Source organism: Zophobas morio, unplaced genomic scaffold, assembly GCF_036711695.1.
Source record: "Zophobas morio isolate AGI-343-1 ecotype UQ-CSIRO unplaced genomic scaffold, CSIRO_AGI_Zmor_V1 ptg000005l, whole genome shotgun sequence".
In the NCBI taxonomy this organism is placed as follows: domain Eukaryota; kingdom Metazoa; phylum Arthropoda; class Insecta; order Coleoptera; family Tenebrionidae; genus Zophobas; species Zophobas morio.
The window spans coordinates 7,613,164-7,640,217 of record NW_026972110.1 but is presented as its reverse complement, the minus strand read 5'-3'; the positions used below and the strand labels follow the sequence as shown (position 1 = coordinate 7,640,217).

At 34.7% G+C, this 27,054-nt stretch overlaps 1 protein-coding gene and 1 long non-coding RNA gene across 6 annotated transcripts in view; one reads left to right on the top strand and one right to left on the bottom strand.

Moving 5' to 3' along the window:
* Window positions 1-27,054, bottom strand: part of LOC135122558 (neuroligin-4, X-linked-like) — a 399,568-nt gene that overhangs the window by 154,169 nt on the left and 218,345 nt on the right. For all 3 annotated transcript variants that reach the window (XM_064046822.1, XM_064046821.1, XM_064046820.1), the window contains exon 3: window positions 25,607-26,115. In XM_064046822.1, the coding sequence (XP_063902892.1) occupies window positions 25,607-26,048 (442 nt within the window). In that variant the 5' untranslated portion in view covers window positions 26,049-26,115. The remainder of the gene's footprint in view (window positions 1-25,606; window positions 26,116-27,054) is intronic.
* On the top strand, window positions 18,729-20,135 carry LOC135122559 (uncharacterized). 3 transcript variants are annotated; one of them, XR_010279412.1, is made up of 5 exons: window positions 18,729-19,181; window positions 19,241-19,454; window positions 19,515-19,611; window positions 19,678-19,768; window positions 19,824-20,135. It is a non-coding gene; the product is annotated as an uncharacterized LOC135122559 (long non-coding RNA). The 3 variants fall into 3 exon arrangements; XR_010279411.1 differs by having other exon boundaries at window positions 19,515-19,768; window positions 19,824-19,932; window positions 19,981-20,135; XR_010279410.1 differs by having other exon boundaries at window positions 19,515-19,768.

Sequence of the window (27,054 nt, the reverse complement as noted above, 5' to 3'; positions counted from 1 at the left end):
TAGTTATTTTAGGTTTTAACTTTTAACAGCGTCATACACACTTTCCTCTGTGATGCAATTAATATTCAAGATGTTTTTATTTAAACCCTGGCAGTTTAAGGACATTAACGGATTTTTCTTTATAAATGACTGAGCAATGTAGTGGAAAAAGTTATTGTTTACATTCTGGGGATCAGAAAGATATAAAGAATGTAGATCAGATCATATCAGATGGAAAAAACCTGATTTTTTTTTCGTATTTACAAACGCTTAAAACTATTTGGGATCAGATAGTCGTTCATTCGTTGCAAATATAGCTTATACGCATTTTTAACAACAAGCAACAGATAATTCAGTAATATGATTTTTTCGAATCGGATTGTTTTTGTATAAAAACCTTGATAACATGACCGTTAAACCAAAGTGGACAATTGCTACGATTGTTCCTTTTCTTTGGAACATAGATCTGAAAAAAATTTGTTCAACACTTGGTAAAAATAGAAGAGTTCATTGTTAACACTACAATAACTATTAAGAAATTACTAGTTTAAAGATAAACATAAAATAATATTTTCTAAAGCTACAAACGGATTCGATTGAAACTGTATTTTTTTTATGCCGTAATTTGGACAATTACTGTTTCAACTTTAAGATCAGGATGATGCATATCCTCGGGTTAAACGGATCTTGACACATCAACACAACAACTTATAGCCAATTATTACCTACCATTTAATACATTACTGCATTGCTTCAAATCATAAAATAGTTATTTATGCAACTAATGAGTAAAGTGTATCTTTTTTTTTACGAGAAGGAAAATTTGCCGCACGAGCCGAAGGCGAGTGCGCAAATCCGCCGAGTAAAAAAAAATCCACTTTACTCATGAGTCGCATAAAAAATTTTTTTCACTAGCAGCCTGGACGCATGCAAATGTCGACTCATTTAGTGGTAGCAAATTCAACTTTTGCTACCACGGGTTCAAAAAGAAAAATTGAGGTTATGTACGCAATGTTTGATGTGATTATTTCTTAAAAAATGAACAAATGTGTGCTACAAACATTACTTGAGTATACGCATGGTAGTTGGTAGACGGTAGAAGATAAAATGATTAACTCAGCGACAAGTATAAACGGTTTTCTTTGTGTTGAAGATTTAGATCAAGTTTGATTAGAAATCAAAACAAAATCATGTTGCGTCAAAAAATTGAACGTTTATTTTTCAGTTTATTGTCTTATGGTTTCTACTAGTGAAAAAAATAGTATATTAACCACGGTTGCAAAGCCACTTCTAGACCTCGCACTTAGAGCCCTCGACGCTGCGCGTCTCGGGTTCTAATTTGCGCTCGGTCTAGAATGCTTGGCTCTGCAACCTTGGCTAATAATATACTATTTTTCGCGTTCGTAACAAAACTCAAAACCCACCAACTTCAAAAACTTTTTATTTTGGAACATAGATATTAAACGTTTCCGTATTTGCCGTCTTGACAATTTTTTCGGGGGTCCACGAGAAATCTTCATCGCTGTCCGATTCCATTGTCCGAGCACACAAATTACCACAACACACCGAGAAAATTAATACAAACCACTTGTGTTGATAAATTATCCTAGCAACGGCAGGCTTCTATGTTTTATTCTGTTAAAAAATGACACGCTACGACACTTTTTTTCACTCAAATGCGTGAAAAAATGAACCGCTATGACACTTTTTTTCACGCATTTGAGTGCGATGAAATAAACCTATCCTTTATAACCAAAAATGAATAAAAAATGTTACACTTTTTTTACGAAAGTTAAAAAAGATATGAAGTTGTTAATCCAGTGATACGTAGTTCATGATACGAGTAGTAGAGAATTAGCGAAACCACGTTCCCTAGAACGTACAACACGCAAAACGTAGAAAAAACTGTTATATCTATGGAAACATAGAAAATGCAGTGTCCCTATTGGCGATTGTGTACGTTAACGGATGATACGGAATGTAATTTTGCTAATTGTCTAATATTATATTTGTTGAACGTTGAACGAACTCGGGGCAGTTAAACCCTCCAGAAATACTCAACTGAGATTCATGCAAGAAAGTTAGGCGGTACGTAAACGACTAGAATATATATGTTAGGAAAAATTAATTTTTATTGATAGTAAATCAATAAGAGGTCAAATATCATATAGGTTATTACAGGTGGTATTATCATTTATCACACATATTACCAGATATATTACTATCAACGGCTGACATAACTCCTCCTCCTCTTACTACTGACTTACACGATTCCTTCGGAAGATATTGTATTTACATGTATGAAATAATTCCGTATCATTTACACATCATTCAGCTATGTTTCAGTCAGTGCAACTGCATAACTTACAGCGAGAAGCAGGGATTGAAGTTATATAAAATTGTGCAAACGTCTTCTCATCTGAACATTTCTTTATCTAATTAAGTAGTACTACACCGGTACTACTTCCACGCACAAATGTTTAAACTCATCACGTCCTCTGAATAACCGCGATATCGCCTCCTATTTTTGACTCTAGTTGACGCTGAGCTTCATTATTGCATTTGTGCCCTCCCATGTACCACGTTCCCGCTTGCAGACACCCTTCAGGTACTGTTAATTATGCTCTTTTAGGGTACTAATAACTTTTTCTTAGCACAATGGGAAAAGAAATGAGCCAAAAACGCCACAAACGCTCACATTCGTCACGGTAGCGAGACTCTGGACTCACAGACCGTGAGCTGTTGAACATTCAGCCTCGGAACAGAGTTCCAGTCGGTGTCCAATCGCCTGATTGGACTCCGGCATCCCAGCATGCCGAGGTCAACACACCTCAGGGAAGTGTTTCGTGGACATTTTCACTATTAGTACCCGAGGAATTACCTAAGGAATTCCTCGTGGTTTTGGGCCAGGATTCCACCACTCCCTCACAATGCCAGATCACCATACCGTCACAACTGGAAAACCAATGGTTTCATTTTTTGCAGCACGGTTAACCAAGTTTCAGCTCCCGCAAACGTCTGGATTAAAAATTCCGCGTTAAACCCTGAGGTTGCGGCCATTACCCCTCCGTCTAATCTCAAGAAGGATTCCCATTTTATAGCAGCACAAAGCCAGCTGCTGGTAAGAGTCTACGGCTACATGCACAAACATTCACCAGAATTTTTGAGAGCCCGTCATCGCTTTTCTCAGGAAAAGAGACATATTTTGTTTAGTATATCTTGATGATTTCCTTATTATTCTTGGAAACTCTGACCAGGAGTGTAGGAAAAATGTCAAATTAACTGTCTCCCTTCTAGAAAACTTGGCTTTTCTTGTCAATTATGAAAAAAGTTGCTCACAGCCAAAACAATCATGTAAATTTTCAGGTTATGTCTTTGACAGTGTAAACATGCAGATTACATTGCCAGGTGAAAAACGTAATCGAGCATTAAGCTTAATTTCCTTTTTCTTAATACAGAAAAAAATGGAAAATCCGACAATTTGCACGGTTTATAGGCACCTTGGTGTCAATTTGTCCTGCAGTAAAATATGGGAGTCATTATCTCAAAACTTTTGAACGACAAAAAGTGTTGACATTACAGCCTAATAACCAGAATTATAACAAAATCATGACAGTTCCAGATGAACTCCTTCCCGATTTACTCTGGGGTACGACCACCTGCTCAATTGCTCTAACACAATTCGACAAGATGTTTATTGCATAGAAATTTTTACCGATGCAACTTTAGAGGGTTGGGGCGCAGTGTGTAAAAATCAGATTGCTCAGGGTCTATGGCACAGATACGAAAAAACAGAACACATACATTATTTAGAACGCGAAGCAGCCTTTTATCTTGATCTACATAACTGTAGCATTTTATTACCTATTGATAACACAACCGCGTATGTTACATTAATAGAATGGGTAGCATAAAACACCTTCATTTCGATAGGTTAGCTCGGCAGGTTTGGCAATGATGTGAGCCTCGTGAGCTCCGGATTTACGCTGCATACGTAAGTGCTAAAGATAACTACTTAGCAGATCATGCATATCGGCCTTTGTCAAAAGAAACCGAATGGGAACTATCTGAAAAGGCGTATCGATCCATAACAGCGACATTTGGTAATCCTGAGATAGACCTATTTGCATCCTACCTAAACCATAAATGTACGACATATGTATCCTGGTCTCTAGACTCCGGCTCGCTCGCGGTAGACGCATTTACACTGTCATGGAGCCACTTCCTTTTCTATGCGTTTCCACCTTTTTCGCTTATATTGCGAATCGTAAATAAGATAATTCTTGATGAAATATAGGGTATCTTAGTAGTTGCGGAATGGCCCAGTCAACCGTGGTACCCACTGTTCTAAAAAAATGCTACTTGTTAATCCTATACATTTGGGACCTAGTACTCAACTACTTTCTTCTCCTTTCAGTCTAGTTCACCCACTGGTAGATTCATTTATGTTGACAGCAGGACTTGTCTCCGGCATGCATATAAGCAACGAAAATTGCCAGGGTCAATCATCGAAACAATGATTCTTAGCTCCAACCGCATTAAAACAGTATTAAGTCACCTATAAAGTGGTGGACTTACTGTAATCAAAAAGGCGTAACTCTATTCTATGCTTCACAGGTTGTAATCTTGAGTTTCTTCCAACTCTTACTGGATGCATCGGCACACAAGTATGGCACATTTAATTCTCACTGCTCTGTCCTTGCTCTACTATTACCTAATAATGTTGCGATATTGGTAATAACATTTATATAAAGCGTTTTTTGAAAGGCCGACAAAGAGATATTTAACAGCCTGCGATCCCGCAATAGTTCTTCAGTATCTGAGGGCTCTTCCTCCTACCAGTGAACTCTCACTGGAAGTGTTGACCTTAAAATTGGCTACCTTATTGGCCCTAACAACAGCTCACAGTATACAAACCTTATCTTTGCTTCGTGCTTCTTGTCTGCGTTTTACTGCTTCCAAGGTTTGGGCCACAGTGGTGGACCCTACTAAGACCTCCTTAAGAGATGATAAGACGTGATCATTTTAAAAATGTGTGCGTGGAAGTAGTACCGGTGCAGTACTACTTAGTTAGATAGAAGAATGTTCAGATGAGAAGACTAGCACATTTAAGGTCCAAAATCATAAAATCGTTTGACCTGTTTAATTCTCTTCATTCATAGTGGGAGGTTTAGTAGTGAAATAATATCATGATAATTAAAGAACGGTTACAAAGAAATAGGAGAGTACCAAGGCGGATTTAGGGAAAGAATATCAATAACTGACTAGATATTTACAGATACATAACAAGAATTTGTTATGCTCAGAAGTGGATTACATGTGCTGTTTATTGAGTATTAGATACAGGTAAACCGCACGATGTAACGAGCGAAGAGAAAATGTGTGAGGTGTAGCAAAAACTAAGAATTCCAGAAAAACTATAAAAATGATAAGAGGAACATTAGACCGCTCTGAGAGCAGAGTAGTGGCAGAAGGGAAAATGTCAAGAACATTCACGATTATCATCAACATTATCGAAAACTTTTCTATATAACATTTTTTTCATACATGCGTGGCTTAAGAAAAAGATCAAAGTAACTTTACTCTGAAAGCGCTACCCACCTATGGAGTAGTAACAGTGACCTTGCCCGACGGTGCAAAAACAATTCCACAAACAGAAACGGATCGTCAATAAAAAATAAGATATTGTTTCGAACTAAACTCATACGCCGCCTTGGTACGACACCTATGTACGACGATGACCGGTGACTCATTATCGGTGACGGCAGCACTCGAATAAAGAATAGCTTCGCCGGAAGTCGCGAGAAGTCTCGACGGTGGACTCCAGAAGAACCTCGAAAGCGGCTATCACGATCTTTTCAGAAGAAACGTACGGCTGTTTAAACATGATCCCTGTATAATTAGTCGTGTAAATTAGTAATAGTGAAAAATAAATTGTCAAGTTTTACCCACGCCGATTTTAATTACCTACTGATCATCATCGTAAAATCTGTAAGTGAATCGCATATTCAAATGTAACAAAGTGAAATATTCATCCCAATGTGTTTAACAAAACAACAACAATAAATTAACAATTTTCCGCAACAGCCAGTGTTCCATACTTATAAACATTGCTCAAAGTGCCTACCTTTACTATCAAAACATAATTGGATTTGCCGTGACAATGAAGTTTGAGTTTTCATAATCTTTGGAGAATTTTGGTGAATCGTTTCGGTAACAACCCCTAATTTCCGAAGGGGGTAAAACATATTGCAATTTATATGAGCTAACAGGTCTGTCATTTGAAGATGAGTATCTTTTGTGAAGAAAAAACATTGCATTCATATATATTTCCACCTCTCCAGATTTCGTTAACTGGATAATAAAACGTTGTATGTATATATATCTTTTTATATTTGTGTTATCTCAGCAGTATCTAAATTTAAAAATAGATAAAGTAAATTGATCTGATGAATAAATATGTATGTGTAAAAGCCAGAAAAAAAAATCCAACACCAAACCACCGCCGGAAGCGCATTTTTTTTTTAATTTAGGGTTGCTTATATCGGACGCTTTTAGTTTAGTTATTCCTTATTCTGTAGGTATACAAAACTTCATTGCTTGATTTTCATGAGTACTAATATATAAGGGTATCAGTGTGGACCACTTATCAAATAAAATCCGTGCAGTCGATTCAGCTGTTTCAAAATAGGTCTAAAGAGTTTGGATAATATTTACCTTCCCTTTTCAGGCGTGTCTAATATCGTGTGCATGACAAGGCACATTTTTATCATGAAGATTTTCTGTTAAAGAAATCTTTATGTAAAAAACCCCAATTCACGTTCATCATTATCAAAAAATCTGTTATTCTCAATTCGTCGCTTTTTTGGTGCAACTTCAATTAATACATTTTGATGTCTACAGTGTAACACTAATCAAAATGGCATTGAATATGAGGTTTCCGGAAAATCTATTTATTCATTGCCATTGCCACGACGTAAATAGTGAGCTTTTGAACATCTGTACTAAATGAAAAATTGTTCTTTGTTTCAATATTAATTGTTTGATTTTAACCGTTTATTTTAATTAACTAAAAGCAAAATTAATCGCTTTCTTTATCATCACATAAATTAAAATTTAAAGGCTTCGGACGCTATTTCACGTCATCGCAAATTGAATTTGCCATAAGCAAATTTCTTTAAGTCAACAGTTACAAATTTGCGTTAATGCAACAACTTGAAATTAGGGCATTTGCTGATAATGAAGAATTGAATTGACAGAATTTTTTACTTGACAAAACTAAGAGAAACTCGTTATGCGTTAATCAATTCAGAAGAAATTACACATTTACATGACGTCAAGGTAAAGGTACAATTTCAAAAAGTTATATATTGTGGATCTTAAATTGTGCAAAGCCCATGTAAAATTGCGATTGTAGTTGTAGTAAATTCTTTTCGGAATATTTGACTCTTTGAATACTTTTGTGTTGTGCTATTGTGTTTCTTTTTTTGTATAATCAAAGTTGAATTAAATATTAAATTTTATTTATTCATTCATTCTCATTCAGTGAGCTACTGAGATTTCAAAAAAAGTCTTAAGTACTTTCTAAGAAAAGTTGTAAAATTTTGTTTATATAATAATTTAAAATTGTTTTTAAATAATTCACATGCGAAAAATTAAAAGTAAGTACCTATGGATCACTAAATTTAACTTTTGAAAACTATAGTAGTTTGCTGCTATAAGACAAAACCAAATGCAAAGTTAATTAACGGCTGAGGTTAGTGTCGAAGAAGTTTGGAGTCAAAATTGGTCTGTCTGGCTATGGATATGGGGAAAACAAGGAAAACGATACATGGAAATTTGAAGAAGTTTGAAATACAGTCATAATTACTGGAGGTAGTTGTAACTGAAGTTATGGCGTTAATAAAAGCTGTTTTAAAGTTTCCAAAATTGTGTAAGTACTAGGGGTGTTATTAATATTGTATATATTATATATTATTAATATTAACATACTGAACTGCCTTTTGCTTGTTGCAACGTTATGTATCCTTTTAATGTTTCGTTTTAAGTTATGCGACAGTATTTCGCCCGCCAGTAATTAAAATATGCTTTATGGTTGAGTCCACAGTTTGTTTTTTGTAAAGTTGCAGTAATTTGCCGTGAAAATCGAATCAAGTGAAATGGGATAATAAATTACGAAAAAATATTTTTTGTCACATATTTAGGTACGTTGAACGCGTTTCATTAATTTTGTAGAAGTATTTGAGGGACAATGGAAACCCGCAATTATATTAAAAACTGGCTTTCAGTTTCGTCTATTTCATTAAATAAAAGTTTACCAGAATGAACTAAATTAAAAAAGTGAAAGTGTATTTCTGGTTTGTTTTAACAGCTGCTTGCTTATGCTGTTATTAAAATCTTTTAAAATAATTCTTTCAACATTGTTTACAATCCCTCACAAGTAAATAAGCCTTTCACTCGTATAAAACAAAAGTTTGGAAGCAAAACATGATTTTAGCGGAGTGCTCTGATGTATAACACGCAATGTAAGAAGATTAAGGTATACGAGAAAATACGAAATAGTTTTTTTTTATATTAACGCTTGAAGTTATTGTGCTAGACTAAACTTGTATTGTTTAGAATAAATTTAGGTACACGTAATTTTTGATCAAAAAGTTGTTTTTGAATGAGACTAGGTGCGATTGAAGAAATCCTCTCAAAACAAAATGAAAATTTGGGTTAAGTTTTCATGGAAAAATAAGAAAAATAAGAAAAATGAATGCTGAATGTCATGAAAGAAATGTGTAATATTTATATTACATTTAACATTGTCTTTATCTATCAACTTTTTCTACAAGTGTTTTATTTTTAATTTTTAATTTGCATGTATAAACCCAATTCTGTAGTGTACATACCATACACTATACAACTCTAATTTCGTATTTCGCATTAAAAACTATTTAATATGTAGGCAGCAAAGTGCGATAAAACCCTCTGTCGCCATCAAATCTCAAATTAAGCGGTCCATCCACTTTAAACCCCTAACTTTCTGCACACTTAACGCCATTGTGTTTTGTTATGTGGCATGAAATCTGGATACTTACCACTTCCCGGAACGTAAATGTTAAGAAATAGGCAATCCTCTGACTGGTTACTAACAATGAAACTAATTTTTTCAAGATTTAGGTATATTCATTTCTGTACATCATACGGAAGATTGTAGATCTGTTTGTTATATTCTCCGACTTCGGTACATACATTGAACTAGAAGTATGCTTTCATTTATGTGTTATTTATTAGTTATTATGCCAGCAATTCCCAATCTTGGGTCGATGAAAAAAACATGTCAGGAGTGTAATATGGAGTGGATACTCTCAATTATCACAAAGATTGGTAATAATCAGAAGCTCTGGTGAAAATAAATCGATTTTCGAATTTTATTCATATTAGGTGGAAGGACTGGCGGCGGAACATTACGGATTTTAAAACAAATTTTGACGCATTTTGTTACAATCCATTTTACATCGTAAAATCATTTTCATATAAATTGGGTGTTTTGTTTTCATTTTTTATGCGCAATATACTATATATTTTTACAGATTTAGATAAATTATATCAGGCTTAAAATTTTTTGGTTAACAGTAAAAAAAATGAGAGTATTAAAAAAATTTCGACTCCTCCAGAATTAAATATGGAGGTCTAAAACTTTGTACAAAATTTTTCAGTTACCTTGCCTTGCCAATACATAATATCATTGGTTGATTAAATTTTGGCACTTTGTATTCTTTGCGAACTCGTTTCGAAGCAAGCTTTCGTTTGGTTCAAAGTTTGTTGAAATTTATCCTAAAATGTTTTTGGGAATTATTAATAGAATAAGCCCCAACTAGCCGGTATAGAAATAAAACTGATTTGTGGTCCTATTTTGAAAAATGAGAAAACTGATAATTTGCAAATGTGTTCACCCTGTTCAAATGCAAATAACCTGCAAATTGTTGACTAAATAGAGCACAAAAACCCAGTATTTCATACATCATTCTTTATTCTGTTTTATGAAAAGCTACGTCTGTAGAAATGTTTGAGCGTCCCATTTTAGAAAAACACTATTAGATTCTGTCAAAGCAAAAATTTCAGCAATCTATGTCTATACCTATACGACGACGTGTGTTGACCTGTAGTTACATTTATTTTTCAACTATTTAGTGCTAAAATAGTCATGTTATTCGGGTAATTGCATGATTTAAACCAAACGAATGAACGACATAACACCATTTCTTTCTCTCGTAAATGAATAAATACACTTTTGAAAGCTGTTGTCGATATGTCCTGCCCCAAATTTAGGCAGTGTACAGTAAACTTAGTTGACGGTACTGTAACTGATGTAAATTATATTCTTCAAATAATAGTTATTTAATCAACAAGGGATGTAACGACATTCGAAGAAGATAAGGCTGCCTTGAGGAAAGTTAGATTATAATATCATCTAGATAGTAAAACGCTACCCAAAATTTGTCTAATCATCTCCATCAAAAACATGATGGCATCCCTTCAAAGTTTTTCAAAGGAAGCAGGGTTTACATTTTATAAAATAACATCCAAATTTTCCAAAAAAATCGAATTTTACGGCAACAATTTAGACAACTATATGCGGACTTTGTTCAAGGTCGCTTGCTAGGTTATAGTGTCATCTTCGTGTTCGGAGGCAAAAATTGCGACCCCCGTGTTTTAAGGTGTTAGTGTTATATGTCGGAATTGTCCTTGCTGAAATAATGTTGATGAACATTTTTAAATGATATCAAAGTGTTCATATGTTTGGAACAATTGTTAATTCAGTTCCTATCATCAGTTGACGACAAGAACACTCCACAGTTCAAGACCAAATATAAACAAGTATGTTTTCTTAACATAATGCTTAGGAATGCTAAATAGTGGCGAAGTATGGGTGATTAAAGGACGATATATTAATGAATTCAGAAAAACAAGCTCTACAAGATTCTTTAAAAAATATATAACGTGCCATTAAAAATTAGTAGGATGTCATAAACAACCAAAAAAAGTTAGAGGATGTCATTTACCTTCTGATACGGTTACTAGTATTTACTTATCTATATTTATTATAATGCATAAGGGTAGAGGCGGGCAAAATCACATTTGGAAATTCTGAGCATATCGAACCCAAACTTATACAGATGTTTTTTTTTATTGTGTTTATGTTATAGTGCTCCAACTGCTGGTTCGTTCATATGACTGTATCCTATTGTGAAGGAGTTAAGTGTTCCACAATAGGCCTCTACCGTAAGTAATCCAGGGGTCATAAACCACCAAGGGACCAACTGTCTACACTACACAGGGCCGTATGCGCCCGTATACCTCTAAGATGATTTATGGCACGGTTACTTACATTTTCAATAGAGTTCGTAATACTTGCGGTAATTGAGATTCCAGTGCCATAAAAACGAAGTCAGAGTTGGACCACTATAAACTGAGTAATTTTTTATTGTACATATTTTGCATGTAACGGCACATTGCAATTACTACTGCATATTTTTGGTTTTATTGTATATGGTTGCATATTTTATATGTAATTTCCATTCTTTGCCTTTCAACAGTTGATAAACAAAGAAATTTGGTAAATTTTCGGTTTGTTTCTTCGATGAAAGTTTTAGTTTATTAATCCTTTTACCTCTTGAACGTCCGGTCATAAGAGTTTATTGGTGAAAATAGATTCATCCTTTGCTGTCTTTTACACAGTTTTTGTGTCAAAGTGAAACTACAAAATGCCGAAATCCAATAGTCCAAAGAGTGAATTTTAAAATCATACAAAAGCTTGTTTATTTAAATATTTTTACGACGTCCCGGCACGACATCTATGGGTTTTTTAGTATCAGTGGGGATGACCGGTGACTCATCATCGGTGACGACGGCGTTCGAATAAAGAAAAGTCTGGAAGTGTTCCAGAACAACCTCGAAAGCGCCGATGGCGAACCCTCCAGAAGAACAGATGGCTGTTTAAATAGGGACTACGGGAATGAGCAGTCTAGTCAAATCCATTCCAATTGATTACATCAAGTTAAGTTGAGCTGTATTTTTGAGTTTTATTTACGCTGATTGTCGTACTCGTAAATCGTAACAATACTGTCGGCTAACGTTTAGCGAAGGATAAATTGCGTTCACGATTTTGACTTCATAAGAATTTTATAGTGGACTTCATTAAATCCGCTTCCTTGGGAAGATCTTCTGTTGTAAGAGTAGTAAATGAAAGTTATTTCAATGCAACATGTGACCTACCTAACTCGTCTAACGGACTGTAATGTGCCATTGCTTAGGATTTTCTCATTGATTAAAAATTTATTTTAGATAATAAGCGACAAAATTTTCTTGTAATAAACTAAAAAAACTTGTGATTATTTATTGTAATTAAAGTATATAATTTATATTATGCGTTAAAAAGTTCTATTGTAAAAAATAAATTAAGTAATAAATCAGAAAACCATAAACATTTTTTTGTAACACATCATATTTCAATAATCCTTCAGTATCGACATGACCATATGCATCATAAAATATTAAAGAAACTGACTCACTTATTTTTGAATTTATAGGGCATATTTTAGTGTATATTTTGCCCGTTTTTTTAAAGACATATGTTAGAGAATATACATATCGTTTATCTTTAGTGCATATCCACCCGTCTCTAATTGTCTGAAAAAAAAATCACAAAATCAACTTTTTAAATTTTGTAAGAAGCGAGATTTGTTGGTCTGTACCTCAGAGTCGATGGAAGTCCTGTCCCAATAACCTTTGACCAATTAATTATTATTCGGAGCTAATGCCTAATGTAAAATATCTTTTATTTTCAGAACACCTCATTTAAATAAAGACCATTTCAGAAGTTATGGAACATTTGGAGACAAGTTAGCAGAGAAAAATTATTATTAATATCTTATATTATTTAATGTTTAAAACTTAGTATGTAGTATAAATTTTTAAATTAATTGAGAATAGTTAAATAACATTATACATGGTTTTGACAATAATTAAAAAATAAACGCGACTTTAATATCGTAGTTTTTTCCAAAGGTTTAGAGGTACAGTGATACAGAATGAAGACATCTAACAGAACTGTAGCGTTAGCGCAACTTGTTCTTACGACGACGGTGTTTCGACCTAAAACAACCATCTCTATAAAATTATGAACATTTTCTGGTCATTGATTAATATGTCTTTTTGGAAGTAGGAAGTTACTTTACACATTCAAAACGTTGTTTGTGCTTACATTTAAATCAAGACCGCCATGTTGTCTTGCCCGAACACTAAAGGAAGATGCAAAAAATCTAGGCGTTCTAGTTTGGGAAGGAAGTATCAGTGGGGTGTCACATTGGTTATGTTTTCAGAATAATTTATTTCCATGTCTTTGCTACTTTTTCTGCATAACACAATTCTTGTTAGTCTGTAAATTACCTTTGTTAAATTTGATTCGTTTATTGACGTTAGTTAACTGCTTAAGGTAGTTCTCAATGTTTTGTGTAGAGCTGTCATTGCCTCCAGCGTATTCTTCTCTCCATTGTAGTGAAAGCTGCTGGCGTCCATATTAGTTGAAATGTTAGACTAGTAGCAATTACATTAAGGGTCGGTTGCTTTTGCAAAAACTAGCGCCGACAGCTAGAGAAAGTGGATCAGTTTCTGGTCATGACTGAAGAAGTCTATGGTTATTATTAATGTACCAGTATACTGCTGCTGCAATAAATAATGATTTTAAATTCAAAGGTTTTACTATCTTAACTTCCCGAGCGTAAACTTAGTAGGGATGGTATTAGGGTCCATCTAACGAATGGCTACTTGCATGTTTTAGTACAAAAAAACAGGTCTCCGGTTTCTGCCTGTCTGTGTCGATTTTTATTCGACAGATGATCTTGTACACTACCGGACATCTGGTATACTTAGATGGTAAAAGGCTAACCAAATTTTATCTAATCATTCCCAGCAACAGTGTGGTGAAGTTCCCTGAAAATGTTTCATAACAAGTACTATTCAAATTGGATAAAATGATACACGGTTGTATATACTTGTGGTTTATGAATCCGCCTTAATTTTCATCACAATTACGTCACGTAACCGATATTTGGCTTAGGCTCGTATAGCAACCTGCTAGTGGCCTTGCGGGTTTTCAACACTGGCTTTGAACTTGTGCTCTACACGAGTGACTTCGAATCCCATCCTCGTTGAATTTTTTTTCTAATACACTGAATTTGATTGGTTTGACTTCAAGTGCAAGTGTCACCTACCTACAGGACAACGAATTTTTCACAAAATTTGTGTTTTACCTGTCTTAAATTTCCGCCCTATTTACGTTCCTGCCTGGACTCGTTCACAACGAATGTTTCTGTGTTATTTATTGTACGCCTTCACACTTATGTAAAATTTACTAATATCTTAATGCTTACACGTAACTACTAGGGATAAAAGCTTTTATGAGCTGGGTTTTCCTGATATACGTTCAAAATTATGTTGAAAGCAAAAAATGCCGCTTGGGTGGGGACAGGTTCCTTCATGATGATCAGTACTAGTTAAAATGAGTTTGTACATTTTTAAAAAAGTATAAACATAAATCAGACTTCTATCTTTTTAAATAAAACATTTCTGTTACTGTAAAGTGAAAAAATATACAACTGATTTTTAAGAGAAACTAACAAATATTCTGTAAAGCTGGTAACAAAATAATCGGTTTAGATCGACAGAATAACGAAAAACACCATCAAAAGCAAGCATAATTTTTTGAAGATTAGTTTTGATAGAATTTTTGTCTTGTGAGCTTACCCTCAATTTTAAAGTTTGACGTGAAAATGGAACAATCACATACAAACTTTCAAAAATCCGTGGCTGTCTTTGATCGTGTTTTTTACTGCTCTCTCACGGTTATTTTTATGGTCTAAATTAATTAATTCATTCATTCATTTATTCATTCATTTATTACGTTCTAAGTATTTTTTAAACAGGCATTTTTCTTCAGGTACCATCCAGAAAAAAATGTACCAGGTAAAAGTTGGTATTTTAATAAAATAGTTATTCGTCCAGGCTATAAAGAAGAACTTTCTCGATGAATAATATAAATATCTACCGAAAGAGTATCAAAAACACACGATCAAGGGATTTTTGAAAGTTTGCCTTTATTCAGACTTTCAAATTGACTGTAATCTGACAAGACTGAGGAGGAAGCGAAAATTCTATCAAAGACAAATCTTCAGAAATCCATGGCTGTCTTTTATCGTGTTTTTCTTGTTCTCTCGGTATAATTCAAAGCGTTTGGGCAGCTAGAAAAAAAAAAAACTGGTTTATAGGCTTTTATAAACATTGTTTAAGTTTTCAATGGACAATTTAGTATCGACGTGAGATTAATTTTGAATAAATTAGCGTTTTACTTTTCGAGCGTAAGCTTCGTGTATTGAACATTTGAACGAATGACTAATTTCACGTTTTCTCGGTGTTATAACCCCTATTGTATGTGGTCTGCTTCTGTTTGTCGTTTGTTGGCAATTTTATTGAAACGATAACCAAACTATTCCCCATGATTAGCTTAATGTTTTTATTTTACAGTAGCGGGTTTTGAAGTAGTTTATGTAGCTTTTTTTACGAGACAAAAATTCATCATTATTAACGGAGGTAAAATGCTCTTAAGTGTCTATAATGTAATGTACCTATAGAATACTGTGGATATTATTATTAATAATAATAAAATAAATAAACGTTGTATATCACACATGAGCGATCATAAGTCCGTGAGATTAGTATCACTCACACTAATGCGCTGGTGATCCTAAATACTCACTCACTTATTCTATATAGCATTTCTCTCACTTATAACATAAACAACTAATATACTAGTAGTACATTTGGACGTCTGGTTTGTTGGAAAAAAATTCAAAATTTACAACAATATTTTACAATTAACTAATAAACTACAAAAATGACTGCTTTGAAGACTTGCAAACGTTTTAAAGTTATCGTAAACATCATGCTCGGTTAGTAGAGTATAAAAATGGTCATTCTAAATACATGGTATGTACTGTAACATATTTTAATATATGTTCACATACCACCTGTATTAACGCGACCCTGTAAACGATGCGAGTATTTTAGCGCGTACCACGCATGTCTTTAAGCGCGTCGATAATTTGTAACAGCCAAAAATACCACTAAGTCAAAGAACCTGAAAAGGCCACCTAAACAATAACTTGATCAATAATTATATCATCCACATACCCTATATTTTATGAAAATCACTTTTATATACAACAACTAAGGGCTTTGATTATAATTATTGTTTTCCATCTGTCCGATTCACAAAATAGGTTAGGATTTTTCTAGAATGTAAACAACTCGATTTATGAATGAAATCGAATCCCTCCTTCTACTATCCCCGTGCTCTTCTATTGGCCAACTCCATCTGCGTCAAAATGTCGTTTCCGGTTTTTTCTTCCTTGGTTTTCAATAAAATAAGTAGCGGAAACGGGGCGAGACTACTTTCCATCCTTCTGTTGAAGAGTGATCAACCACGTCGAATCTTCCAAATTCTTCTCCAAGTGATTTCCGGGTGTAGGTGCAGAATTTAGATATATTATTGGATGTCCTGTACATTCAAGTAACGTTTGATGCCCTCCCCTTCGATTCTATCGGGTTATAACGCTGGGAGCAACTCGACCTTGGTCGGCTATTGAAAATTGGAAATTCGTAATTATTAAAAGAGCCTTGGATCATCCAAAGGTAATTATCTGTTGTCAATGAGTCTCTTCATGTGGTGGAGTAAATGGTGTATGTATTTCCGTGAAATTCCTCTTACCTCAAGGTGTTGGGCTTCCCCATGTGGTCGAGATGTCTTCCCTGTTCGTGGCGTCCGTTCTTGTCTCCTATGGCCTCCATACTAGCAGTATTTACACTTACAGGCTCTTTTTTTTTATTCCCCCACTGGGATACATCTCTTTTTCCCTACATCTCGTGGATTTTTCCTGGAACTCGTGTTGGAAGGAAATTGGCCGGATTGATATAAACTTCTCCATCTACTCGTCGGTCCCACCACAACGACTAGAAGGTCCCCCAGGTCTTGAGGCAAATCCAGCTTGAAGTCCCAGCTTGCGTAGCAGCTAAGTCATTATTATAAGCCCCTATTTAGACTTTTTTCGCGTATGTGAAGTGGCCCACTACGGTTAACTTCCATTGATTTAAAGTAATTTAATAGTAAATCGAAAGTGTCATTGAAAGTATAGTTATCTAATAATTTATTCATCTTAATACATAGTTTAAACTCTTTAAATATTACTTAGTTACATTTCATGTATTAGCTTCTTCGTTCTAATTCAGTCAATAATTATCTTGTTAATTACGTCGTAATTATAAAATAATAATTGAGTTCAGACAATCTTTCGAAGTAACCTAAAAACTGTATAATGTTATAAGAAGGTGTTGACCAACATGCCGGTTGCTTATGGTAGATCCAACCAAAGGTGGATAGTGTAAATTCCTGGTCTTCGCATGCGAATACGGAATATTTTCCCGAGAGTTTGGAAAATTCCACAAGGTAAATAATACCCTAACCTCACTCATTTGAGAACTCTCAATTCGTTTCATTCATAGCTTGGAAATTGAGGAACTCATTATAATTTCTCAACAATTTCATTTTCTTTAGGGTTAATTAAAGTATACCAGTTTAGTACCTTATTATTGTACGTAATAAATTCTCGAATTTGACTGGCCTAATTAAAGATATTAATCAGAGAAAAGTTTATTAATGGATGTAACCCCTCCCACCTAGGAGTCTCATCTCATTTATTGCTAACAACAAGGGATTTTTGCTAGCCAAACCTAGGGAGAACATCAACCCTTCCTAAGGAAAAGAATTAAGGCAATAAATTTCTTCGATTCGGCAGACTCGTCGATCCCTTTCTCCCTTCGACACCCCGAGCGAGTACACGTCGATTCTTAGCAGCGTTCGCCCGCGATAATTCCCTTTGAGTTTGGGTAAAATCAGGGTCCAGAGTGACCGATAAGTGGCGAAGTAGCTGTAGGTTCAATTTCGGAACCAGCGTCGAAGGCGACGGATAAAAGTAGAATCGGCATAACACCAATTAAGCGTAAGTAAAAAACGAAGGTCAGGGATCGGAAGCTAAAGTCTCTTACAGGAGGGGACCAGGGTTCCTTTCCGGAGGATTTCGACGACAAAAGCAGAGCAAAGTATTCTCCCTCCCGTAACGGCAACACTAAGGAGTATTTCACCTTCGGGAGTAAGGCTGGAGGGTTCCTGGTAATCACTTCACCAAGATGGCGGCGACGGCCATTTTGTAATCGGCCATACCATCAGGCCGAATACCAAAACCAGTGCTAGCAGCGGAGCATAGGTTCAGACCATACTTTCCTACTGGAGTGAATTAAACAATAGGCACGATAAGAAATCTTGGTTCACCAAAGAAGACCTCGTCCTGCGGACGATCGGACGTCAGATAAGTGTTAATCTTGTAATTAGCTAGTAGGTCGTGTTCCTTGAGGAAGTGATATCCTCAACACACTCTTAAGTAAATTTTTCTTAATATCTAATAATAATTAACCTAGAACCTAGATAATTAAACTGTTTATAGTAAGTATTCTTTTACTTCGTCCCGACCCCAGGTGAATACGGAACACATAGCATTGGTAAGCCGCCCGCGTAGGAAAATAGCGTAGGTCGAGTGCAGCCCGTATTTTGGGTTGTAAAGGTTCATTCACAATGACAAAATTAGTAATTAAAGTCGCGATCTTTTCTATAGAACCACTCCCTAGTGTAAATTTTCAAAATTTGTTTGGTGTAAGTGACCTTGACGGGTTTCTGGGGGAAAACATATGTGTCAAAAATTTGACAGGTTAGATGGCCCCATTGTCAGTGTAGAAATTTTATTTTAATAAATAGATGAACAGAACATGCAGTCTGCACGGGACACAGTGCAACAAATTGAAGGCATAGCTGAGGGCAACCGAAATATTCGTATTGTGCTAGTTTCGATCACGTTTCAATCGCCATGTCAACCCGGAAACGCATTTAGAGCAATAGTTTTGAATCATTTTGCCATGTGTTTGCAAGGTGCCAGCATTATCTAGTTCTGAGTATTGTTGCTGCTTTAATTTAACGCCATGAAGTGTTGTGCTGTGCCGTTTTGTTACAATAAGAACAAACAACGCAAAGAAAATGTACAGTTTTTCAGGTTAGTTTTCAACAAACAAGATGTTTTTTTACCACTAATTTGTATTTTATGTTCTTCAGAATAACACCTATGCGACAGGAGTCGTGGTTGAAAGCATTGAAAAAGAATTCCCAAGATACACTGTATAGAGATGCTAGTATTTGCTCTGATCTTTTTTGCTAGATGATTTTATATGTATCAATGGTAAACATAACAAACTCTCAAGGTTGGAGCTATTCTAACCGTTAGATTGAGACCCTGCCCAATGAAGAACTTGTTTTTACACAGTGATAAGTAATTAAATTAAAAGGTTACATATGTTTTTAAGCCCATATAATATATAAATTTGTGCAGATCTTCGTCATTGAAGTTTAGTATCGTACATAGTTCAAGTGAACAGTGTTTATTAACAGAAAGATGATGAAGTCACAAACATTGCAACTGAAATAAGGTAAATGCATGATGAAGTTTAAGAATAAATTGTAGACATACAGCATAATTGAACACGTTTTTGAAGTAAGGCCTCATCCATCAACAACAGATAGTGAAGGGTTAACAGGTACTCACAAAAAAAGAAGAAAACTAATGCATATGGACCACAATTACAGGTAGGTAATCAAAATAAATATTTTGTGTACAATAACTTCTTTCCATTTCTTTTAGTTTATCACCTAGAAAGTTAAAATCACCTAAAAAGTCAAAAGTGTTAGTTTCTAAACTACATAGCCATTGGAAAAATGAAAAAGCTCGAATGTGGAGGCTTAGAAGAAAAGTCAAAAATTTAAAAGATGATTTAAAGTTTCTACATGGTCTGTTTTAGGTACTGCAGACTGTTCTTCCCTGTTGGAGAGATTTAGTTCATAGTGTTCATTGCGTAGTATATGTAGTCATACAATAATATATTTAGACTTTCATTAAACAAATTATGGCCTTTTTCACCAGACTTTTAATATTGACAAACACATGGCGTGGAGATGGAGCTTTTTGGAACATTAAGGAATTCATTTAAGAAAAACCTTAGTGAATTAAATCTATTGTAATTATTGTTATTTTGTTATTTAATTAGCATTATAGTTTTGAGTTAAATTTTTCTCCAAAGGGGTTATCCCGTAAATAAATAAGCTGGAAGTGTATGAGTCATCACCAGTACGTGAGATTCTATCTCACCGCTGAAATCCCCTAGTTGAAGGAAGGTGTGTTTTACGGCGAGTAGCGGGGATGCTTTGATCTGGTCCACAAGGTCGTAGCCAGTGCATCGCTAGGAGTGTTTACAGCTAGTAAAAAAACTACTTCTATATTACTACATTACTTCAAATAATAATACTTGCTGCCCTTCTTAATTTTCCAACCACAGGACCACAAATTTGTGATCTTGAAATGTTATATTATGTTGATAAGAGTCCAAAAGAAAAATACTACACTTAAAAACTCAATATTCACAATAATAATAATGTATGATTTATTTCCAAAACATTCACCTATAAATGAAACACCAAACAATAATATATTAATCAAACTTAAAAAAAAACTTCTAAATATAGATGTATATAAACCGTATAGGATGTACCTTAAGTAAATAATGACAGTAACTAATTCTGCACACTGGCAGTTCAGAAATCAGTATAAAAAATGAGGAGTACACTAGAAGCAATACTATTATAAATTAGGAAACACGTTATGATAGGACTTAAAATAGTGATATGTATTGGGATATTGGGAATATCAAAATAAAAAGTAATTATTTGTCTAGTAGTTATTCAAGGAACACCAATATTATTTAATCTGGTCTAAGAGTGTTGTAAACCAATGATTGAAAACACAATAATATTTATTAAACAAAAGATTAAAGATTGTTAGAAAAGATTCCTGTTTTAAATTTCAAATGTCCACGGAAAAAAAAGCATGGTTAATCAACAAGTTCTACTGTGAGAATTTCTGCCGTACTACAACTTTCAGACCCTTGCACTTCACACTCATTGCTTAATTGTACTTCAAATATTTCCATTCGTTCATCCTCACTAGATTCATCCATCCTTTCATTCTGATCATTGTCTTGTACTATTTCTATTGCAGATTCCGATGTAAAACTTGCAATTGATTCTTCATCAGAATCTGCAAGTGATATAATTATGGGTGGAATATCTCGCACACTTTCATTTCCCATTAATCGCTTCCAATCATCCCTAATCAATCGTTCACAATGATTCACACTGTTCATCCACATTTCAGGAGTGTACTTTGATAGTGCTTCATGCCACAAATCAGGTACTTTCGATTTCGTGGAAGGCTGCGCTAGAATGTGCTTGTTAAAATATGTCTTGCAGAACCCCCAAACCATTTCAATCGGATTGTACTGACAATGGTAAGGGGGTAGTCTCAACACATCTATGCCATTTTTAGACAGCAGTTCATCGATTACATATTTTTTGCAGGAAGGAAGGTGAGGTTTAACTACTTCAAATAGTTGTTTTTTTGTCAAGTTATTACCAAAGGGAATTTTGTTTTTATGGACCCAAACTTCTAATTTTGCTTTTTTCCAAGAGAACTTTGGACTATCTTCAGCGTGCATCGAGTGATACGGAGCATTATCCATGACTACCACCACTTTGCCACTAATCAATGCAACACTCGGAATTAATTGTTCAATAGTCCATTTCTTAAACACCTCACCCGTCATGGTTTTATGGTAATCCCTGCTATCGATATTGCTGTCCAAAAACAATTCGCAGCCCTCTAGGAAACCGAAATTCCCACCAGCATGAAGCACTGTAAAACGCTTTCCTTCACTCATGCACACTTTCTCAGGCATTCCTCTTCTGTCACTCTCAAGCACCCACCTTCTCACAGGAGAACCATTTTGGTTAAGCCACGTCTCATCCAAAAAAACAAAACTTACATTTTCTTCGGCTAACTGTAAATATCTTCGTAAAAATTTTAATTTTAATGACTGAAGCCGTGGACTTTCGATTATAATTTTGCGATTATTTACTTTTTTGTATTTATATCCCATTGAACGTAATATTCTTTTAAGAGTGCTAAGACTTGCAGTGAACTCTAAGTTTGTGGTAGCAAATTTGAACATGTCCGTTGCAGTGAAATATTCGTTTCTCCTATTTCTCGCGTATATTTCTTGGCTTAGCTCCTCTTGAAATACGCAATCAGAAAAGAAAGCACATTTCTTTTTTCTGCCGGTTAAGGCATTTTCTGGTGGGACTCCGGATCGGTCTTGCCGTATTAATTTACGGATTTGGGTTCGGGAACACTACAAAGGAGGAGGAAGGAGATTAATACAAAGTAGTGGGTGAGAAGTAAGTGACACAGGGCGTATAAAAGTAGTGTGAAGTGGATTTTGTCGTGTTTGAATTGAAAAAAACTCTTAAAATGCAACTACTCTACCGAAAATATGTTCCCAACTTTTGTTTCCAGTTCTCTTCTGGAAGCTGTGGGACACAGACTTTCGATTTCCCGGTAACATCTTATTGCCGCAGTCTTTAATTTTTGCGATAACAATGTCCTCCGTGGCTTTTCTTGATTATCCATTTTGCTTTTTTCGTAGAAACGTAAAATGCTTTAAATAGAACCGCTGTGAGTTAAAGCGCTTGTCAACATGCGCCGTGCGTCAAACGGTGGTTAAACGTCAACGCGCTACCAACCGCGTTCGGCGTAAAGTACTAGGAGACAGGGCTACCAACTTGACTTTTTATCGAGTGGTTCCGTAGAAACGACCGTTACTGTAGAATTAGCATTAGAATTAAGCTCAAAACCTTGCAAGGTGAAATATCATACAAACATTCACAATGAAATAAATTAGTAATTACTCTTAGCAATTAACGCAGAAGCTTGCAAGCTCCAAACTTTTGCGTTAATTTCTGTATTAATTTTAATTTTGCGCCTGCGCACGAATGTTAACTACAGTGTCCTAACCTACAATAAAATTGAAAAAACTCGGGAAAGAGTCAATTGTCAATAATGGTTTCAAGACGCAAAACATTACGACTTGCTGTGGCAGTGTTGTCAGATTAATTACTTACTATACGCAAAAAACAACGAAGATGGTGGGTAAGTAAAGCCAACAACCAAAAATACAGAATGCGATAGAGAATCTGCGTGCTGCGATATTTGTATCATAGAGGGCGTTACAAAAATTAGTTTATTAATTTTATCATTGTGAATGTACGTTTTTGGAGATTTTCTGAGCTTAATTCTAATACTAATTCTAATTACTAATTTTGTCATTGTGAATGAACCTTAACAGTACCTAAGTCAAGAGACCCGCAGGGCTCTAATTTGGTTTCCTCTCCTTTTCCTAATATTTATCAATGATTTACCTGCAGCCATTAAATCTCATTTGTATTGACAATTTGAAAATTTTTGGCAAATAAATATTATAGATGACTTATCTAACAGAATGATTTAATCTCTCATACTTGGTGCCAACTTGCTGTATCTAAACAGCATGAAGTGCTCTATTATGATCTTTATGAGAAAAGTTAACTGTACTCAATATACCTATAAGATTAACAATGTCGCAGTAACTCGTGTTCTTTATTTCACTCAGCTTTCATTATTTTATGTTTATAAATTTAACTTTTTTATCAACTCAAAATTAAATAAATATGCAAGTATTATATATCATTATAAGCGTAATTTAACGGTACCTCAAAATCTGTTAAAAAGTGTATGTTGCAATTTAAAAAATACAGGGCCTATTGGCAGCATATTAAATTAAGCTTCCCCTTTCAAGCTGAAAACAATGGCGTTTATAGAGGTTCAATATCTCTATCAATATAATCATAAAATCACAAATTTATAAAATCAAAATTTAGGCCATACTAACTTTAATATTACTTTGTCTTTTCCTCCTTTTCTTTTTTCTTCTAAAAGTAAATAAATTTACCGTTGCTATTATTATTTATGTAGTATTCCATTACCTAATCATATTGTGCAATAATTTACACACGTATTTGTTGTTTTTAGTTAGTAAGAATTAGTTTGCTTTATTATTATTATCATCATCACTAAGATATTAGGTTGCGGAGTTTTAGCTGAGACACCCGATTTTAAGGGTGGAACCTCTCTGAGGAAGGTTTCTATGGACGCCCATGTTTAAGGCCAAACTATTTTTTGTGCGCCGGAAACAATTTATGGCAGAACTCGTAAAATTTTCAAACAAATTGTAACGCAATTTTTTAATAACGTATTCATTTTGTTAGGTTTTTTTTTCCTTTCTTAACTAAGTATCTTAGACTTTTCCAAAAGGATGTTTATTTTATGTCAGCTGATGTGATAATATCATAACAATAATAATTAAAAGGAATGACACAGCTAAGTAATATCTGAATTCTTGGCAATAACCTTAGAAGTACAGGGTGTTTATTTTATCTGTTCAAGCCTGAATATTTTCGTGTAGGCAACACATTATATATACCATAAGCAACTTTGATCAATACATTAATCTTTGTAAATTAACAATTAGTTAGTAAATGCAACAACATAAAAATGACATTATGTCATAATGACAACAAAGACGTCAAGCAACTAATAACGGCAAAATTTAAAGAAAATAGAACCTAATTTAGTCGATCCTCAAGCGAATATAAATAAAATAAAATAAGTAAATAGGTATCCTATAATAAGTACTCAAATTGTCTGTCTTATGCTTCTTCGGGTGTTATATAAATATCTGTACGACATCATAATCCTTTCCGCGCAAATGATCTTCAAGTTGAATTGGAAGGGCTGAAATGGCATGGGTGAAATCGGTTTGCCCCCAGGATGTTAAAAACCGAACTCTAATTAATCTGCATTTGTCATGTGATCTGCTGGTGAGTCACGTGAGGATTATCATCTATAATTTCAATCAGGACAGCTTCATTTTCTTACGTTGTCACTATAGGACGTCTAACTTTAGTTTTCTTAAATTGATCAACTTCTCTTTATTTTTTTTTCGAGTCTTCTGATTGCTTAGTTAGAAGAAATTGTATCGCCTGGCATGTAGACGAACGGCAGCATCGAAATTTACATCACACTTTCCCAAAGTTAAACATATCGGTTTTTTCGGAATTCAAAAGCACTCTTACCAAAAGTTGAAAATAATTTGGCTGTTGGCATTAATTTGTCATAATTTTGGCGCAGTCATTACCATCTACACGTTATTTATTATATTAATAAAAAATTTAAGACGAAGTCGTTTATGGAAAGTAAAGTGTGTTGCCTATTCGGACTTATCCTGGCGTCAACAGATAAAATAATCACTTTGTATTTTTCTGAAACTTGGTGTAGACAAATTTTAGATCTAATTCCTTACATTTGTACCTACACATTTAAGGCAAATAAAGAGATCTCGAACTGCAACAACATTGTAGTCGATATACTAAGTTGATTCTCCGAAAATTTAGTTGTTTAAATAGATACCAATCTTATTCTTGTAAAAAATGTAGACTTACCACTTCCAGGGACGTAGATGTTAAGAAACAGGCAATCTTCCGACTGGTTCACCAACAATGGAACCAATTTCTTGAGATACTGATATCTGCCTTTGGGCATCGTCTGCAGGGCTGCTGTTCTGTTTGTTATATCCGGCAACTTCTGCGGGCACACCGAACCGAAGGTATCCGCTAATCTAGTCCCAGGCCAAGAAAGCGGCGGTTGTGGCGGACTGAATCTTAGTGGACCAACAGGAGGAGCGGCGTAAGGAACGCCTCGAAACACTTCCACGGGTTCCAAATGACGAGAATTTAGTTCAAGAATTATTCCGCGAATAGCTCCTGATTGAATGTCCACTATCCGAGAACTATAACGGGGTCCTGATCGAACGTTTGTGGTTAACAACACTAACACCAGGAATCCTATTACATGGCGGGTGAACGCTGGGCATCTGGAAAGCATGGTCTGGGGGGGTCCTGCCAGCACTGGGGCATCACTTTGCTCCTTTACCCTTACATATGTGGGAATCCTGTAAAAGCATTTTAAAATAAATTTTCCCTTGAATTACTCGGGTGTAAAATATTTGTTTAGGCAATTAAGTAGAGATTAATTGTTTTGTACATAATCTATGATGTTTGTGACAGTGGCCATTACAATGGGATAACAGTGTAATAGAGTGGAATAAACGCATTATTTAATGCGCTAATAAATGTACGTAATTGTTCAGAAATACAGCTCCAACTAGGTACGAATACACAAAATTTTGAATATTTGTTTTCGAGTTTTAGTATTCACATACTTTTGATAACATAATTGTCGTTATTCGTTTTACTGTGGTCAACAAAAATCGTTTTCTACTTGGCGCTAAATAATCAGAACTGTCTTTCTTGTCCTTCATTCTCAAGACAGCTAACTAGCATAGAGGACATTTTTGTCACTGCTGTCGATAGTAAATGTAATGCTATAGTGTAAGTAAAAGAATTCATGCACGTACCTATGTATTAATTTGTATACTTTTTTAACTTTTATTCAACACTCTGAAAAATTATTTCAGTTGTATACTTTAAATGTCATTTTCGTACTTGTAACAAAAATTGTGTCCAAAGATATTTATTATTATCGTTAGAGTGAAGCAGTGAAGGAGCCAGATAATTACTCTGTCCTTTTTTCTTGCAACATTTTTATGAAGTTGACACAAACAGACGCGATTTATCATTTATCTGAAACATAATGTTAGAAACTAAAAAATCGAGAACTGATTACTCGATGTACACTGATTTATTTTCGCACTCATGGGTCCAGTCATTGAATGCGATATATTTATTGCAATTTAAATTAATTTGATGTTTGTAGTGTTTTTAAAAGTCTTACGATTGAAGCAGTGTTTGAAGCTTGTCACTCGTTGCTTTTGCTTTCCGAGCGTGAGCTAAGGAAAAATGTAATAGGGTCCATTTGGCGAATGGTTTCA